The sequence below is a fragment of the Cydia fagiglandana genome, chromosome 20 (assembly GCF_963556715.1).
Source record: "Cydia fagiglandana chromosome 20, ilCydFagi1.1, whole genome shotgun sequence".
NCBI classification, from domain to species: Eukaryota; Metazoa; Arthropoda; class Insecta; order Lepidoptera; family Tortricidae; genus Cydia; species Cydia fagiglandana.
The window spans coordinates 6,155,348-6,170,112 of NC_085951.1; the positions used below are offsets into that span (position 1 = coordinate 6,155,348).

The window sequence follows — 14,765 nt, forward strand, 5'->3', positions numbered from 1 at the left end:
AAAGGCAATGTAAGGCATATAAAATTTTATTATTACAGCAATAATAGTTTGGACGAAAACAATAATTCATTCGATAAAATATAAGAAGCTCTATAAAAATTTTCATCTCATCTTGAAACAAAGCAAGTTTTTCAAGACGAATGGCACTCATTCAATAGCAGAGATAAATAAATCTATTATATCTAATACGCGGCGATTTTTGAGATTCACAGGAGCTGTTATAGCCAAATGTGTAGAATAACAGCTACTCTGAAGCATTAAGACGCCAAATAAATGTATGTTCATGTTCATATATACAGATGTGATGCGAGAATGCATAATTATTTTCCTTCGTATTTTTACGGAAACTTACGAACGTGTCTTGCTATTTCAGTCAGTCTCGGTACAAAAAGTACTGACGTTGACTGAAGTAGCATGACAAATACGAACGTTTCCGAGAAAATACGATGGAAAACTATTATGCACTACATCTGTTCGTACTGTTCGTAGTTGCAAAGTACAGCCTCTGACAAAACATTCTCTCCTTATCCTAGTAAGTGTTCATAAGAATATTGCAAATGCCAAAAATACAAGTTTTACTTGCACAAAAGGCTAAATTTGGAATGTGTAGACAATTAATCAGTGACCTTAAAAATATAAACATATTTTAAGAGCATTCAATAATGGACACAACAATATAAATAATGTCTAGAAATAAAAAAAATCAATTGTGTCAAAATCTTATTGCTAATAAATACTAATAATGTAAATAAAATATGTATCAAAAATTGACTTTGTATACAATAATAATGTTATTAATGGCGCAACATTCGATAAGAGTGGAGAGAAGTGAAACTAAAACATGCATAACTTCTACAAACGAAGTTCCTTACATAGATACTATCAGTATTTTGACTTTCTATACACACTAAAGGGAGCTCCATTTACCTTATATGAAGTCCAAGAGTAGCAATGCTATGACCATTCCAGCATTTAATACATCATGGGTTGCAAACTAGTATGGCTAACACGACTTTGACACTGACATATTCGCTAATGTCGCGTAACTTACTTTCTATACATCTCGATCGCACTAATATGCCAGTTCGAACGAGAGGCATAGTAAGTTACACAGACGCTAGCGAATATGTCAGTGTCAAGCTCGTGGTAAGGCTACAAAAGGACGTGCGCCTAATTCCGTAAGTTCATTTTGGAGATTTATTAAGTGGAAGTACTGATTAAATATCTTATTTTTGCCATCCTATCATCATAAAATACAAAGTTACAATTTTGATTCCTATATGAATAATAATTTGAACTTAAAATCTAAATGAAAATATAAGCACGCTCTATCAGACTTTGGCATAGTGAAATTATGTTCCATCGAACCGAAACATAATTTGCCAACATTGAGGCACTAATTTTATTTTTTTAATCTTTTCCACACATTTTGACGGTTTAAGAGTATCATTGATAAAAATCCTAAAGATTAAATACAAAAGAAAATTACGGTATTTCTTGATCATACAATCATTTGATGGAAACTTACATCACATAATGTACAAATGTAGTATCAACGCAATATAAATCTGTTAATATGCACAGCAGAGATCCACTAAATATTGGCAATACTACATTCACACTTTTTTTATATCATTTTGTGACAGTGTTTAAAAATTAATTATTATTTTACACAAAACAGTATTGCTTTGTTGTTTTTCAGTATTCATACCCCATCCGAACAGTTTTAAAAAGGTAGTCACTGTCTGTAGATAAAGAGGTTAGCAGTTTATATAATATTGACCATACTAAAACATTATTAAGGTGAGATGAAAGGTTTGCTTGAAAATGTAGAGTAATCAGAACTTTGTAATTTTTTATCGAAAACTACACGCATTCTTTTCATCAGCCGCCTTTAACATAGGGTGGTATTCCACCTAATGTGTATTGCGTCTCACATTTTGCTTTAATAAGAGAGTGAGACACACTGACATATAACAAAATTTGCGGTCACATGACGTAGGCGTTCTTACTTCTTATACTTCGCACCATCTAGTAGCATCTTAATACATTGTGGCATTTACATGTGTCTTTTTTTTACGCACGCATAGGTCTCACAAGCGGTACTAAATCGCTTTGAGATCCATCTAATAGGACCTTATCTCGTTGTAATAAGGTTTATAAAAGGTCTTTTGACTGTGAAGGTAGTGGAAATCCAATCATACGCAATCGATATCGTCGCCAGTGTTGCCAACACAGCGGCACTAACTGGCGCCCACTTGGAGCACTTTGAAGCATATCTCGCACACTCGCTGCGGTTTGTTCATACCGAACTTCAGTATGGGGACGTCTTGGTTCGAACATTTGTTGCACAGCATTCGGCCGCAGTGACGACTGGAATCAAAAATGAGACAATTAAAGTACATATTATGAAACAATGACAACACAATGCCACTTTTCGCAGGCTTCAGCTATAATTGTGACATTTTAAAATACAGGTCTAGTAGAAATGTGAGTGACAACAGGGGTGCGATAGTCCTCGCTTCGGGCAAACTCGGTTCCGTTCGGCTCAGCATTGCCCCAAGCAATTATTAGGGTAGGTACAACTTGACGTCCCTTTGCGTGCACGACCACACCACAGATAATGACTTGGATTTTGACAACCCTAAATAGCCGAAAGGGATAGTGCCATATAATATAATAATAATAACCATATAATAGGGAAAGGGACAGCATGATTCGACCCGAACCGCTGTCAAACTTCGGTTTTGTTGGATGTTTCATTTCTGTACGGTAGTACTATTATTTATTCTGTGACGGCACCATCATTTTGACAAGTAATACCAAACGCTCAAAGAATTAAGCATCAACACGCTTACGTTACGCGCTATGTAACGTTGCGCCATTGTTCCCTCGAGCCCGGTTTTCCTAGGCTAGCGGTGCCGTCATATAGCGACCGTCTCCATATTAAATAATACGGCTAAATATGGATGTTGTAGTATTTGTATGGAGACGGCCGCTATATGACGGCACCGCTATCCTAGGAAACCAGAGCATAAGGGCCGGTACAGAGACCGGTCCCATATTTTGGATAAAGTTGGTAAGTATCCGTGAAGTGTAGTTACCAATGGTGTTTCCTCATGGTGAGCGTGAACTTGGTGCCGCACTCCTGGCACAGGTCGCTCTCGGCCCACGGCGCCTCCGCCGGCAGCGCGTCGAGCAGCCGGTGCAACAGTTGCTTTGTCGCCACCTACGGAATACATTAACGTTATTAAATTTAGATGTGATACGAGTAACACTATTGAATTTTAGTTGAAACACTGGATATCCAGCCGGCCTAGCCAAGGTTACAATCGCTATCGCTTCGACAAAGAAAAGCATTGTCTCTCTATCACTCTTCCATATAAGTGCGACAGTGACAGTTGCGTTTCGATCGCTACGGAGCGTAAGCGATCGGCATATTGGCTACGCGACCAGATCTCCAGATAAGAAATCTTCTAGACGCGCATCCGCTAAGGCGTAGACGTAGAGGAAGAAGAGCGCATTATACAGCTCCTGCGCGCCAACTTCCCCCGTAAGGCCCGTGGGTAGAGGGCCCACACTGCATGGTCTCACACGTCTGGGGGGAGAGTCAAAGCGTTTCTGACCCTCCCTCCTCAGATGCGGGTACCCCGGCGGAAGTCAGCCAGGGGGGCGTTCTGGTAGAATGTTCGCGAACCCAGGACCCCTCCCCAAACGGCATATTGTGGGAAATGCCGGAAATAGATATCCCTTGGCATGGCAAATTCAAATTAATTAAAAGACAACAAATATATCCCTAGTAGATTTGACTGACCTGATAATTAAATATAGAAACGCCATCCTTATTTTCCTGTGCCAGACAGGCCCCCGCGCGGACCAACACCCTGCACATCGCCGCTTGCCCGTTCATATACGCTAACAGTAGCGGAGTATTGCCCTGAGGGTAAAAAGAAGAAATTAATAAAATTGAAATGAACCTTATTCTAATGGGACTAGATCTCAATTTATCATGGCATACCTGCAAATCAGTCCTGTTGATGGGGTAGTCTGGCATCAGCTCGATAAATATTTCGCAGATCGCTGCGGCGTTATCCTTCTTGCACCAGGCCAACTCGTGCAAGGGGTTGCGACCTGCAATAGAACATTATCATTAAAATAAATATACCTACATGTTGGAGTGGTAGGTATTTCTAAGCGCCACTTGCACCATCCGACTAACCCGAGGTTAACCTGTTAAACCGTTAACCCTGTGTCAAATTGTACTGGTAACCATGGCAACTCCAGGTTTAGCCGGTTATCCTCGGGTTAGTGAATGGTGCAAGTGGACCTAATGGTGTTAAAATCGGCTGAAAATTGGGTAGTTTGGAGACGTCGGGCAGTGGAGCTGTCAAACTGTGCCCGGAAGTTAATTTGGCCAGGCGAGTGAACAACTGTCGGCCGGCGACTCCTTCCGCCTCGTTGATACTAGAACTTAGTGTCGCGACTCACGAAAATTGTATTGAACAATAATTTACAACTAATATTAAAAGCAGAAGGAGTTGAAAATAGAGTTCTGGTTAATCCGGTTATATTAGCTGAAAATTGTTGAGCATTAGACTTTTCGGTCGTTGTAACATCTATCATCTATTGTCAAGTAGCAGAACTGATAATTCCGCTACTCGACGCTATACTACGAAAATAATTGTATTTGTTTTACAAGGGGGCAAAGTTGTTGTTTAACCGCTCGTGCTAATATTGATACCTGAGCGTTGCGAGGGTTTCAAAGCACGAGGGTTAAACAAAATTTGCCCCCGAGTGAAACACAAAATTTGACCAACACATGACCAATTGACCACACCAATCCGAAGCAAATATTAAATGTAAAATATCAAACCAAATCAAATCCAAGTGAATGTTATTAAATATTTGACATCCAAAACCATCATTTAAAAGTCAATTCACCAAACATAAGAAAACAACTCAAAATTTGCATTTGATTACTTTGCGACACATGTGAATAAAATGCAACTTTGCTATCAATTTTTGAAGTGCAAAGTAAGCCTTTCCGAGTTGGTGTGGTGAAAAAGTAGTTTTGGTACTAAAACTGTAGTATGGAGTGAGCACTCGTATATATTTTCTCTCACCTTTGAGGTTGACAGCGGCGGCGTCGACGTCGGAGTCGGCGAGCAGCGCGCGCGCGGCGGCGGCGTGTCCCTCGCGCGCGCACACGTGCAGCGCGTTGTCGCCCGCCGCGTCCACCGCGCCGCACTCCGCGCCGCCGCTCAGCAGCGCCGACACGATGTTGGCGTGCCCGGCGCTCGCGGCCACGTGGAGGGCGGTGCGTCTGCGCGAATACAACATTTTTAACAACATTAATTATAAAAGCCATAGGAAACTAAGCTAGCGCCTACCTTGAACCTCAAATCTCGATCTTTGGGTCTATAGTAGGGCACGCGATCGCGTCCGGGTTTCGTGTACCCGTCTCCGGGGCCCCGTTCTCGTGTTACACGAAACCGGATATATGACCCATTTGGAACGGGTAATTAGGGTCCGTGTAATTAAGGTCCGCGTACCCGTGTTACCCGTGTGTCCAGATCCACGGATATTAATTACACAAGGGTCCGGTCTGTTTTCGACGTATAGTGACGATCGAAAGCATTCTTTATAAGACCGACAATTAAAAGTTTATAACGAACAATAACACATTACCAATATAACAAGCAAAACGAAAAAACAGAACAGCAACAACTAGGTCCGGAGCCGAACGCACTACACGGGCACAGACTTTGTCGGGTTCATGTAGCTCGGACGCTTAGCACCGCCGGGGCTAAGAACACGGACGCACGGATTGGCGTGTAGCATGGATATCGGGAGACCTACCCCCTTATTCATAAACGTTTCCTAAAGTTGACAAGCCGATAATAATCGTTTGTCCCTTTCCGACGTATTGGTATGATAGAAAGGGACAAACGATTATTATCGGCTTGCTAACTTTAGTGAACGTTTATGAATAAGGGGGCTAGTCTATACAACGTTGTTTAGTATATCTCTGACCCGATAGCCAGTTATTCGCCTTGTCTTAAATATGTGACTTACTTCTGAGCATCCCGATCGTTGGGCCTCGCGCCCGCGAGTAGTAGACTCCGAAGCAACACCTCGTTGCCCACCGCGGCCGCCAGATGCAAGGGCGGCGCCAGCGTGCTGCTGTCCTGTGTGTTGCGAATATGCACTTTATGCTCCGCACAATAGAGTATATATTGGTTTGGCTATAATTACTAGGAAAATCGGACACACGTGACGCCGAAAGAAGCAAAAAGGGACTAATGTAAAGCGGGGTCAGCGTGCTGCTGTCCTGTATTAAGAATATGCATTCTATTTTTTATTTTATTCAATTTTTTTTAATGTAAAATCACTAATAGCTTGTATTTTGCAATAGTCTTTAAAGGCTTGTTGAAAAACGTATATTCCTAATGAACACCTCCAATCAACGTCAAATTCCAGGGGACCCAATCTTCTCCACAATTGGTTTCACAGATCCAACTAGCGTTTGAAATTGCTTAGTTTCCTTTCCAAACTGTCTGTAAAATACATGGCTATAAATACGAGTTCAAACAACTGTACCTGTATACGCGAGTTAACGTCCACTTCTACAGACAGCAGGAACATGACGCTCTCCATGTCGCACTTCTGTATAGCCACGTGGAGGAAGTTCCGCCCTTTCTTGTCCACCTGTGTTCAGACAACTGTACCTGTATACGCGAGTTGACGTCTACTTCGACGGACAGCAGGAACATGACGCTCTCCATGTCGCACTTCTGTATAGCCACGTGGAGGAAGTTCCGCCCTTTCTTGTCCACCTGTGTTCAGACAACTGTACCTGTATGCGCGAGTTGACGTCCACTTCTACGGACAGCAGGAACATGACGCTCTCCATGTCGCACTTCTGTATAGCCACGTGGAGGAAGTTCCGCCCTTTCTTGTCCACCTGTGTTCAGACAACTGTACCTGTATGCGCGAGTTGACGTCCACTTCTACAGACAGCAGGAACATGACGCTCTCCATGTCGCACTTCTGTATAGCCACGTGGAGGAAGTTCCGCCCTTTCTTGTCCACCTGTGTTCAGACAACTGTACCTGTATACGCGAGTTGACGTCTACTTCGACGGACAGCAGAAACATGACGCTCTCCATGTCGCACTTCTGTATAGCCACGTGGAGGAAGTTCCGCCCTTTCTTGTCCACCTGTGTTCAGACAACTGTACCTGTATGCGCGAGTTGACGTCTACTTCGACGGACAGCAGAAACATGACGCTCTCCATGTCGCACTTCTGTATAGCCACGTGGAGGAAGTTCCGCCCTTTCTTGTCCACCTGTGTTCAGACAACTGTACCTGTATACGCGAGTTGACGTCCACTTCTACAGACAGCAGGAACATGACGCTCTCCATGTCGCACTTCTGTATAGCCACGTGGAGGAAGTTCCGCCCTTTCTTGTCCACCTGTGTTCAGATAAAGCGCCACATTAGTTATCAAAGTCGAAGCACGAATTTATAATACTTTATCATTTCAACTTATACTATGTTATGGTTGTGGGCTTCGATTTCCGAACTTAGCCCGTCAACAATCTATGCAATCAACAAATCTTTGATTAATACCTGGGACGATATTTATTTGGCTGTGTTTTTATTCTTCAAGTGGTCTAGCATGAGTTGCATTCTCGCGCGCGACTCCATACATCAAGCACGACTTCAAGTATGGACGAAATTTGGTGGATAGTCAGTTCCTATTTTGTACAATATAAGCGCAATTTCACTGTATGGTCTAAAAACTTAAAAAGTCTTCATCTAAATATTACGTAGGTAGGTAGGTACAATATTATTTTATGTGCAATAATGATATTTCGTGTTTATTTCGTCCAGAATGAGGAGCTATAAACATACCAAATGACCTAAAGAGTAACCCGATATAAATATATAAATATGAGCTTTTTCTAGTTCACACCTGTTCCGCTGCCGAAGGATTCTTAGTAAGAATGGCTTGCGCAGCCTTATTATTCCTAGCCGTAAGCGCGGCAGCGAAAGGCGACACGCCCTTGTTGTCCCTCGCCGACAAGTCTATGCCCGGCTGGGAGAGAAGGAGAGAGATGATGCCCTCGTGCTGGTTCTCGATCGCGATGTGGAGGGGAGTCTTGCCTTCGGAATCTTTGGAGTTGATGTTGGCGCCGTGTTCTAGTAAAGTCTGTCAAACAAAATAAGATGTAGTATGTCTAACATACCCGTTGATGGGTCCATATTGAAAAATTAGCAATTAATAATTTTAATAATTAATTGTGTTAATATTTTTTCAAATATTTGATTTTTTAATAACAGCTTTAACATAATTAGTGATAAAATAATGTAATTTATATATAGAGAATGAAACTTGATTTCTGCATGGAACTACAATTTGTATTAAGTTAATCATGATTAGACTACAATAAAAAAAAAGACATTTATTTCAGGTTACCAGGACCCATATTACATTTACAAAAAATAATTAAATTAAATTAAATCAAATTAAATTAATAAATAATAAAAAAAATCAATGTATAAATTTATTAATTATGTCATGCATGTTAATTAAGTACTTCATTATGGAAATAAAGAGGCTTATTATTATGTCTAACATAAAGCACAAGATGTATGTATGGCGAGTTAGTACGCGCCAACAGTATTGGTACAAGTATTGGTATAAGATCCGCTTGATGGCGACATAAAATTATAATTCTTGGCACTGAGTGTGCACGACAATCAGTGTGTGAGGTCCGAGGGTCTTGGAACGTCAAGAACCCTTATACGGAACGTCAAGAACCCTTCGAATGCCAAGGCTTTATAAAAATCTTGGAGAAATTTACCGAAAGTAGGTTAATTAAGAGGTAAATAAAAAAAGAGTACGTCTGATGAATACCGTGAAGCCCGATCGGTCCTAAGCCTAAGTGTGGTATTCCACCAATGCAATTTATTTGTTCAATCTGTGTGGCATCTCACATTTTACTTTAATGGGAGAGTGAGACGCACTGACATTGGACAGGTGGACTACCATCCTAATGTAAGTTACCTGTATAACATCAGAGGTGCAGCACAGGTGTAGCGGCGACTGTTTTTCGTTGGCGACGTCAGCGCCTTCACCCGCGGCGCCCGCGCGGCGTGACGATTCCACGTCACAACCGGAACGGATCAGGAATGTCGCTAGATTCTCCTTGTTACCTGTATAACATCAGTGAGCCCCCAGGTGCAGCACAGATGTAGCGGCGACTGTTTCTCGTTGGCGACGTCAGCGCCTTCACCCGCGGCGCCCGCGCGGCGTGACGATTCCACGTCACAACCGGAACGGATCAGGAATGTCGCTAGATTCTCCTTGTTTTCGTCGATAGCTCTGGAAAGACATGGCTAATTAATAATTTGGCAGACAAATAAAACAATTGTTTTCACTTTGTCCAGTACACAGCAGAATGCAGATAAAATTGTTCTTACTTGTGTAATAAAGTTTGCAAGCAGCCATCAGGCCCCGGTCCCCAGCAGTCAGCATCAGCGCCATTTCGTACCAGAATCTAAGAAAAAACAGTAAGATTATGAACTTTATTATGAATCCATAAGGTTCAAATTGCGATGACATATATACCGAATTGTTTGCCGATGAGGAGATGACGACGCGTGACTCATAGACTTCTATCACAAGCCAGAGGCAACATCTTATACCGAGCCAAAAGAAAGTGAATCTTATTGAAACTTGTTAAGATTTAACTTACGCTGGCAACTTCTTCCTGTCCAGAATCAAGGGCTGCCCATAGAGGCGGCACTCCGTTGGCGTCGAGGCGACTCATGTCTACGCCTCGCACGCACAGAGCTTCTACCACGAGCCCGAGGCGACAATGTATGGCGAGCTGTAGAGGCGTTTCGCCGGCTTCCGTTCTATGAACATATTTTATATTTATATCTTTAAGATTTTTTTATACACGTAAGGATATTTTTATCTAAACATTACTATAGTTCGTTTATTTTAGCATCAGAAAGAACTTGAAAGAAGGTAAGCGATCTTGACATTAGGGAATGCAAATCGGTTATTTTTTGTATGGAAATAATCGGTTATTAACCGAAACCGCGGTTATTTCCATACAAAAAATAACCGATTTGCATTCCCTACTTGACATGTCTTTTAATTGAAAAACGTTTTTTAAAAATCAGTAACTATTACTTATGAAAGCAGAAGAATATAAATGATCGTGTTAGATTCATAACTGTTACATATTTGCCGTAACTTATTTTTTAAATGTTTTTTTCCATTAAAAGACACATCAATATTGTTTACCTTATTTTCTAATGCTAAAAAAATGAACTATAGGTATCAAATTGTAACAGGTGTAAGTACAAACTTTCAGTTGTTTGTGTCATCAATAGTAAATATCCACAACCCTACTATTTTAGGTGAGACTAGTCTATTTTTAAGACTCCTTTGACGTCTGGGGACGAAGACGAATTCAAAGGGCAAACGAAAACTTTGCCTTTCATGAAATCCTTGAATTATATTTTATACTAACTGTAATAAACTTAACTGTTCACCGTAGAACTTATCTAATTGCAAAAACGTTTACGAAACTCTCAGCTATTTGAGTTGGCAATGATTCTAATAAAAAACTTACAAAGAGTCCATATCTGCTCCATGATCTAACAAATAGATGGCGGTTTTGGAGTCCTCCTCCACAATGGCCTGGTGTAGTACTGTTAATCCCTTGCCGTTGCGCACGTTCGGGTCCGCCCCGGCCTCTATCAGGGGCGCCACTAGATTTTTGTGTCCTATAGAAATATGTTGTTGTTTAGTTGATAATGTTAGGTATAGTTAATTATAACGGCCTCCTAGCCTAGTCGGTAGTCGATAATTCGAACCCGGGATGGGACCTCCTGCTAGTACTATTAGTTATTCTGTGCTCCTGCTTCGTAGGCAGGGTCTACGAAGCAGCAGGTCTCGTCCTGGGTTCGAATCCTGGTAAGGGTATTTATTTGTGTGTTTATCACAAATATTTGTTCCTGAGTTATTAATGTTTTCTATATATATAAGTATTATATATACCTATGTATTATGTATGTCATCGTCTAGTCATCATCGTCACAACACAAGCCTTATTGAGTTTACTGTGAACTAGGTCGATCTATGTAACATTGTCGTGTAATATTTTATTTATGTATTTAATTTAAATCACTTTTGTAAGAAATTTAATTGTGACTATGCACAAAAATATAAAAGTATCATTCATAAAATACGAAAGTCAAACTCGAGCCGTAGGTATTGCTTGCTTGTATTCATTGGTAAACAGTAACCGCACCATTTGTAATAAGTAAAATGTAAGTAGAATAGAACTGGCTTATTTATAAAGAAAATAAAGGTAGTACAAATTGCATTATTTTATTAAACTCGAAACGGACAAAAACTTGTTCATAATTTTATTAAAATATATTATGCATATCGAATTTCTTACGAGAGTTATAGTAATACGAACTAAAACTTAAATCTAAGAACTACGACTCAAAATTATATACAGCTATATTTTTACACAGGTGTACTTATACTGTTTTCATTTATGAAGTGACATCATTTTCCTTTAGTTTTTGTGTTTCTTATTCTTTTTTTTCTAATAGCCCGTTATAGTGTCCCACTGCTGGGCAAAGGCCTCTCCCCTTGATTTCCACGACTCCCTTTGTTGAGCTTTTTCCGGCCAGTTATTAATAAAGGTGTCTAAGTCGTTTTGTTAGATTCTTATTCATGTCATTAAAATGAAACTACGTATAAAGTACACGAAATATTTCGAAACAACGGGATGAAATCACTAAATTTGCGATAAAAACCTGATAGATATTTATTTTGTATTTGCAAATTAAATATCGCCTATGTGTGGTGACCTTTCAGACGAAAGGAGTGCGGCGCGTCCGTTGACTCGTCGGGTGGACGATATTCGGAAGTTTGAGGGTTACTTCTGGATAAGATTGGCTCAGGACCGGGATAAGTGGCGTACTCGAAGAGAGGCCTATGCTCAGCAGTGGGCGATAAAAGGCTCCATGCCTCGAAGTGTACATCAATGACTTTACAAAACTTACCTTCAGACAGAGCGAGGCTGACAGGCGTGTCGCCTTCAGAGTTTTTCAAGTTAAGATTAGGCAGTAAGCTGACGTTGCTACGATCAGTGGCGGGCATATCGCCTTTCTCGATGAGTTTCTTGTGTTTCAGGATGGCTAGGGCCGCTGTCTTGTGGTTGCTTAGCACCGCTAGGTGGAGGGGAGTTTGTATGAAATAAGATGACTTTGCTTACCTTCAGACAGAGCGAGGCTGACAGGCGTGTCTCCCTCAGAGTTTTTCAAGTTAAGATTAGGCAGTAGGCTGACGTTGCTACGATCAGTGGCGGGCATATCGCCTTTCTCGATGAGTTTCTTGTGTTCCAGTATGGCTAGGGCCGCTGACTCGTGGTTGCTTAGCACCGCTAGGTGGAGGGGGGTTTGTATGAAATAAGATGACTTTGCTTACCTTCAGACAGAGCGAGGCTGACAGGCGTGTCTCCTTCAGAGTTTTTCAAGTTAAGATTAGGCAGTAGGCTGACGTTGCTACGGTCAGTGGCGGGCATATCGTCTTTCTCGATGAGTTTCTTGTGTTCCAGTATGGCTAGGACCGCTGTCTCGTGGTTGCTTAGCACCGCTAAGTGGAGAGGGGTTTGTCTGAAATTACACGGTATAATGAAACATGGCATATTTAAGTAAGTAAACAACGTTCAACTTGGTATTTCAAAAAGTGATTGATAGTAGAAGAGTTTATAAAACGACAACTTTTGACAATGAGACTTATCGCATTTTGTACAGGGGTGCACAAATCATACTCAAAAATATGTCTCATAGGTCTTATATCAGCGAATTAAGAACTATGGGACCTAATTTTGAGTAAGTTGTCTACACCCATAATTTTACACATTACTGTACGAAGTCGTATCGATATTTTTTACAGAATAATCAATGTTACAACTTAATGGATGACACAGCGCCTCCTACTGGCTCCTACGCAATGTTGACGTGTATCATCATTTTCCGGTCAACGCTCGCTCTGTGCTGTCAAATCAGTGATGAATTAAATAAGAACCAGAGCGAATGCCCAAGCTATAAGGTCTCTCAGCCGGTTAGACATCACTTTGTTCTCAGTGGTTGAGTTTTATTGATCAGATCAAACCTAATCTGATTGTTAATTAAAATTCTTGTCGTTTCTCTTGGTTAATTTAAGCAACGCTAGCCGACCTGTGCGCAGTGCGTATAGGTGTGTGTAGGTTGTAGGTTGGTCCTCGCGCCGTGTTCAGGCAGCGAGGCCGAGAGGCGCGCGAGTTTCACGCAGTCAGCATGTAATGTAATAAAGTACTAAAGATCCACCTCGTTCGTGTCCCCTGTCCCCATTTATATTGTTAACATTTTAAGCGATTTTATCTAACCTGTAAACTACTCCTCCGCGTACGAGGTCTGCTGGGTCTGCAGGTTGGCCGTGTTCAAGCAGCGAGGCTGTTATCTATTTATTTACTATCGTCCAGGCCGCATGTAAAACTGTAAGTTCGTATTTCACACCGACGACACTGTAATATTCATGACACTGTGAGTCAGCTGACCTGTAAACAGTATCCTCTTGCTCCCCATATGAGGTTTGTAGGTTGGGCCTCGCGCCGTGTTCTAACAGCGAGGCCGTGAGGCGTGCGAGGCCATTAGCGCATGCTGCATGTAAAGCTGTGAGGCCCGCCTCGTTTGTGTGATTCAGATCACCGTTTAGATGCGCCGTCAGAAATACAGCCGAGTCCTAAAGAAGAAATAAGGTTAATACGCAATTGCTGACTCCAATTATGATAATGGACCTGATTAATATTTATCGTATTTAATGTAAACTTTACACTTTACAGATCAAGGTTATCCTTAAATTAAATGCCGTTGTTCTATTCGCATGAAAAACAACAGGTGTGCGTTAACTTATACAATTGAATAAAACAGCAGGTTTTAAAAGTCATAAGACCGGATTTGTGTCCATGGGAATACATTAACACTTTCAGTGCCAAGCGCCCCATTTCCAATACAAAATAAACACACACACGGTGTTTTTGGCAGTAAATGTGTTAAAGTAAAACTCGTTTGATATGATGACACTCTCAATTTACCTGGTCCCTACAACTTGTTTTCATCAATAATGCGCTTTACCGCTTAAGGCGCATTATTGGCGTGGTCCTTTCAGAATCTCCTCAAGTGGGTTTACTGTATAATATAATTTAGACCACTGTACCCAACGGGTTCGTAGGTGGAAGTCATTTACGACTTGGGAAAAATATGTCTAGAGCCAACTTTTAAAAGATTACGTACCTCAAACCATCCCTGGGCCAGAATGTGTAGTAAGCTATCCCCAGAGCCAGAATACACCGGATTCATTTGGCACCCTCTCGCCAACAGCTTAGCAGCAAACCCTCTCTCCACGATACTCTCAGTCTTTCCCTCCACCGGGTCTTCAGTAAACGCCGCAGTATTGGTCACTGGCGTATCGAATGGGTTAGACCCATTCATGACTAGAGTTTCGCTGGAAGAGATCGAAGCCCGCCTGTCGTCGACTAGTGCGTAGTAGAGGGGCGGATGCTCGTCGGTTAGAGTCCGCAAGTTTGTGTCTAAAGCTGGTTGTTTGAGTAGGAGATCGAATATTCTTTGATTTCGTGCTATGACTGCTTGATGTAGTGGTGTGCTAAAAAAGGGAAAAG

The 14,765-nt window shown here is 41.4% G+C and overlaps 1 protein-coding gene and 1 long non-coding RNA gene across 2 annotated transcripts in view; one reads left to right on the top strand and one right to left on the bottom strand.

Annotated features, from left to right (window-relative positions):
- Window positions 1-14,765, top strand: part of LOC134674729 (uncharacterized) — an 83,879-nt gene that overhangs the window by 10,406 nt on the left and 58,708 nt on the right. The window lies entirely within an intron of this gene.
- LOC134674725 (rabankyrin-5) overlaps window positions 11-14,765 on the bottom strand; it is a 61,507-nt gene continuing 46,752 nt past the window's right edge. The window contains exons 7-21 of the mRNA XM_063532852.1: window positions 14,380-14,749; window positions 13,644-13,828; window positions 12,530-12,717; window positions 10,656-10,809; window positions 9,765-9,927; window positions 9,490-9,566; window positions 9,223-9,391; window positions 7,979-8,215; window positions 7,369-7,476; window positions 6,076-6,188; window positions 5,124-5,323; window positions 4,019-4,131; window positions 3,815-3,937; window positions 3,105-3,229; window positions 11-2,373 (exon numbers count right to left, since the gene is read on the bottom strand). Of these exons, the coding sequence (XP_063388922.1) occupies window positions 2,244-2,373; window positions 3,105-3,229; window positions 3,815-3,937; window positions 4,019-4,131; window positions 5,124-5,323; window positions 6,076-6,188; window positions 7,369-7,476; window positions 7,979-8,215; window positions 9,223-9,391; window positions 9,490-9,566; window positions 9,765-9,927; window positions 10,656-10,809; window positions 12,530-12,717; window positions 13,644-13,828; window positions 14,380-14,749 (2,455 nt within the window). The 3' untranslated portion in view covers window positions 11-2,243. The remainder of the gene's footprint in view (window positions 2,374-3,104; window positions 3,230-3,814; window positions 3,938-4,018; window positions 4,132-5,123; window positions 5,324-6,075; window positions 6,189-7,368; window positions 7,477-7,978; window positions 8,216-9,222; window positions 9,392-9,489; window positions 9,567-9,764; window positions 9,928-10,655; window positions 10,810-12,529; window positions 12,718-13,643; window positions 13,829-14,379; window positions 14,750-14,765) is intronic.